Source organism: Ceratina calcarata, unplaced genomic scaffold, assembly GCF_001652005.2.
Source record: "Ceratina calcarata isolate Rehan_Ccalc_2016 unplaced genomic scaffold, ASM165200v1 scaffold178.2, whole genome shotgun sequence".
NCBI lineage: Eukaryota > Metazoa > Arthropoda > Insecta > Hymenoptera > Apidae > Ceratina > Ceratina calcarata.
In genome coordinates, this window is record NW_017139212.1 from 38,369 (window position 1) to 42,577 (window position 4,209).

Genomic DNA, 4,209 nt, shown 5'->3' on the forward strand with positions numbered 1-4,209 from the left:
GTAATACCTAATTTTGTAAAAATGCAAGTTCTGTGTATGTAAAATCAAGATTATTTTGATATTTCGAATTGTTCATATTTGCAATTATACTTGCTACGTTTTTATAATAATTGTGAGCCTACTCGTAATATATGAATACGCGCTTTAATACCAAATATACACACATAGGCACAATTAAATTAAACCAAACGTTTCTTCTCTACAGTCTAGAAATTTACAAATATTCACACTTCATTATGTATGTACTTCTATCGTTGTATACGTTTCCATCGTTAAATTGTCGGGAATGAGGAATAATACTTTTCCATGCTAATTAATATTTTAAGTGTCGATTATAATTGTTAATATTTAAATCACACATATCTTTCCGATATGAAATTAAATAATTTAAATGTGAGTGTGATTATACCGTATTTACAGACACATATACACCATTTTATCGTTATACATACTTTGAACGTTTAGGGCAAATTACTCGATCGTTTCTTTCTTTTGCGACCTTTTTAAAGCTTCATAAACTGCCAACTCTCTTTTCTCCTTTTTTAAATTTCTATTTTCAAATTCCAGTCTGTAATTAAATATCACGTTGAATATAATGAATTAATTTTATTATATGGGATATGCAAATGTTCTCCTGTCCAATTTCTTGCAATTGCTTTAAAATAAATTATATAGGTTTCTTCCTAAAGTAAATTTAAACTTAATAGGATATCAAGGTGAATCCATGAAATGCATTATTATTAACACAAAATTGCATATCCCATTCCAAGAACAACAACAAAACTTAAAAAGTAAAGAAAATACGTTTATTGCAAGCCGGGTGAGAAATTACAAAGTAACAAGAGTCTACAAGTCAACGTCTGTTCAAGTTCTTAATTATCGTACATAGTTCAAATGACCTAAGAAAATAAAATACTGCGTAGAATATATTTTTTTGCACAATTTGACGAAACATCACGTTAACTTCATATTAAGAATTTAAAAACAACTGATAGTACACAATAGAACGTGCTCAATCGCATGCATAGTAAATAAAATAACATACCTGTGAAGAATTATACGTTCAACAATTTTTTCGGTTGTCATATCATTGCCACTATTCAGTAGTTTAAATTTGTTTTGTCTCTTAGGTTCGGCATATGGGTCTAAACCGTCTTCGCAAGGCATGATCGGTGTTTGACCATGACAGACGATGGACACATCGAAATGTTCCATCAGATCTTTAGTAACTTCGTACGGTGCTCCGATTACTACTTCGTTAACATACTACGTACAAAAGAAATAATAAATACACTATTACTATACTAACATTCCTACAAGCGTTCAAACTTATGTATTGCTATTTACCTTGCATGCCAGTACACTTAGCACTCTTTCATGAAGATTCATAATTGGATGATTTCCAGATCTGTATCGATTGACTACAGGATCTGTGTGAAGTCCAACTATGAGGTAATCACCTTCCTTTTTCGCAACTTCCAAAAAGTCTAAGTGACCAACATGAAAGAGGTCAAATGCTCCTGCCACGTAAACTATTCTATCTCCAGGCTGGGGACTTTTCCCATCGCTGAATTGAATAATTTTTTGTGTAGTAGGTAAGAACTGCGAGCAAGCCGTCCATGGACTTCTAGCCGTTCTATCCTGGCCCATGCTTTTACTAGGTTCCCTATCAACGCTATATTCACTGTCCCCTTGCTTGAAATGTTGCCTCGTCATTAAGAGCATGCGTCCTACTAAATCAGTCGTTGATACGCCCGCCGTTCTCTGAACTTCTCTACAATAATTACATTTCCTGTGTACCACATACTTAACATGACGCTCATGTAATTATTTCATCTTAAACGTACTTGTAACGATCTGCTGCTTTGACCAAATGATACGTGTCTACCCCATCTGCTGTCGTAGTAATATCATCACCATGAACACAGAAATCACAATTGTATTTGTCCAGCGTTTCTAACGTTGTGACATAAGGTGCCCCTTCAACTACCTCGTCCACCCACTTGATGCCACGCACCATTTTATATCTGACAGGAATATATTAAATTACAAACCAGATATGAAAGAAATTGTTCTAAATTAAAAGAATCGTTTGAAATTGAACATGATTCAATTGATTCTCTGGAATAAATTCATACCTCTCTTGCTCTGTGAATACTGGTGGCCCTTTGTGCTTAGTAATTTCCTCATCTGTATGTACGCCCACAACTAGATAATCGCCCAACGCTTTCGCCTGGCGCAAAGAATTTGCGTGGCCGAAATGTACCATATCGTAACTGTGACAAAAGAATAGTCATTTTTAAATACATATGTAAGCGAAGAATGTTTGATCATGCCAGTAGCTGATGCATATAAATTTATCTCGTAATGTTTGCATTTGCATCGCAAAACACTGATAAAACGAGATTGGAGGAAATAAATAAATCATCTCGATCCGTGACAGAATAAATATAACAAAAAATTCTGAAGGATGATTAAATAAATGCATTATCATATTATTATCACCGTAAATTACGTGTAACATCTTATTGACGTATACGCGGTGATACGTACGTCATACGTCATTCATATAAATCATTAAAAGTCGGTGTTCCATTATCGAAGAAATCAAAGTCATCCGATTGATTACGAACCGTCAGCACGTGAAACTTGAAAAGGATAAAATGATAGGGTTAATTCATCAAAAACTTACCATCCATCGCACCATACTCTCACTTTCTTACGATTTTCTGTCATAACGGCGAGAATTGATATTTACAATACGGGAAAAGAAATTGCTTTTTCTCCTTAATAAATACCGACAGCCAACGCAGCGAACTAGATGCCAAGCACACTACACGAAATATTGAAATGCACTGCGCGCGTCGCTGACTCACGCACAGGTTCTCGATCAACTAATATACTAAAGTAACATCCCCCACTTCGCCTCATCCCCCCACATGGACGTATTTCCTGCAGTTCTTAAATATTTAAAAGAAAAAAGTATAGATAAGTACTTAATCGATTGCGAGGTTTGCGTGAGAAATGAACGTTTCACTTTGGAATGATATCCATGTATTGTACTACAGTAGAGTGATTTACAATTCGATATAATCAGTTGAAACTAGTTAATGTTAATGATTATGCGAATTCTTAATTACATCTGTTATGGAAAAATTATTTTAGATTTATCATGTAAGCATTAGACGTCAGGTGATTCTTTGAGAAATTGACACGTTCCTGCGGTATCCGCAAATTTCATGTCGCAATTGAACATAAAACACGAGAAATTAATGTAGTATTAAGTAGAGATTGACAGTCCAATGATCCAGTGCGATAGTGGTACAATGAAAATGGAATATTTCGATATTTATTGGATAACATTGTACAATATAAAAATATTACGACAATTTCAGATCTACAAAATTTACTGCGTTATTTAATGATGTTTAATACTTCGTTCATATAATAATTCCGACCTAATAATCCTTCAATTTATTCTCACATCGAAAAATATATTCACGCAACACTGTAGAACACTGAAATATACACACTGATATACGCTAAATATTATGATTAATTTTACAATGGAAATTCGAATATCGCGAAAACAATCAAACAGGCACGCACAATCGGCAGTCATAACAACTCTAAGAATGACATCGAAAGATTGTAACTGTACAGGACATTGTTGGAATGAATCGATAAACTCTAGCCTGATCTCATGACTTCTGATAACTATATTCAACATAATGAAGTAAAAACTTTATGAAGCGTAGCATAATGATTAGTCACATCGATAGACGTGTTTACACAAGAAAAATGTTAATCAGTTACAGAGATACTATTTCGATGAATAGAAGCTCTACTTTTATCATTTCTTAGTAAATTATTTTATATAGAATACAGTGAAGTTAATTGCAAATCATTTCTTAATGACTCATCAATTTAACATTAAATCCAATGAAAAATTAAATGAATGTGATTTACTTTCCATACACACGAAATTAAATCATAATAATAGATTTTATACCTATTTCATCTCTAATACTACAATACACGGGGTTTGTATGTCCCTGTTAAACTTAATATAATGCAATTTGCATTGCATGACTGAAATGTAAGTGATCCTTGCATTTACTGATCGGTTAAGTATATTTATATCCTTTCTTTAAACTCAATACTTCTCACCGTTTGCCAAAAATCTTACTTTTGCGCACAGTATATATT

The 4,209-nt window shown here is 33.4% G+C and overlaps 1 protein-coding gene across 4 annotated transcripts; it reads right to left on the reverse strand.

The window, feature by feature from the left end:
• Window positions 1-6: 6 nt before the first annotated feature.
• Pect (phosphoethanolamine cytidylyltransferase) lies at window positions 7-4,203 on the reverse strand. 4 transcript variants are annotated; one of them, XM_018037832.2, is made up of 7 exons: window positions 2,724-4,203; window positions 2,554-2,648; window positions 2,139-2,276; window positions 1,848-2,027; window positions 1,348-1,774; window positions 1,046-1,266; window positions 7-568 (listed from the first exon to the last, which is right to left on the reverse strand). In XM_018037832.2, exons 2-7 carry the CDS (start codon window positions 2,556-2,558, stop codon window positions 472-474), a joined length of 1,068 nt encoding a protein of 355 aa, XP_017893321.1. In that variant the 5' UTR covers window positions 2,559-2,648; window positions 2,724-4,203; the 3' UTR covers window positions 7-471. The 4 variants fall into 4 exon arrangements, with proteins under 4 accessions (XP_017893321.1, XP_017893323.1, XP_017893320.1 ...); XM_018037834.2 differs by having other exon boundaries at window positions 2,506-2,648; XM_018037831.2 differs by lacking the exon at window positions 2,554-2,648 and having other exon boundaries at window positions 2,693-4,203.
• Window positions 4,204-4,209: the final 6 nt, after the last annotated feature.

What these genes read in the sequence shown, in the direction of transcription:
- Pect (XM_018037831.2), bottom strand. Translation starts at nt 2,736, where the DNA reads ATGACAGAAAATCGTAAGAAAGTGAGAGTATGGTGCGATGGATG. An exon ending in GTATTCACAGAGCAAGAGAG is followed by an intron (nt 2,028 to 2,138) that starts GTATGAATTTAT and finishes TATTCCTGTCAG; the next exon opens with ATATAAAATGGTGCGTGGCA. An exon ending in GAACGTATAATTCTTCACAG is followed by an intron (nt 569 to 1,045) that starts GTATGTTATTTT and finishes ATTTAATTACAG; the next exon opens with ACTGGAATTTGAAAATAGAA.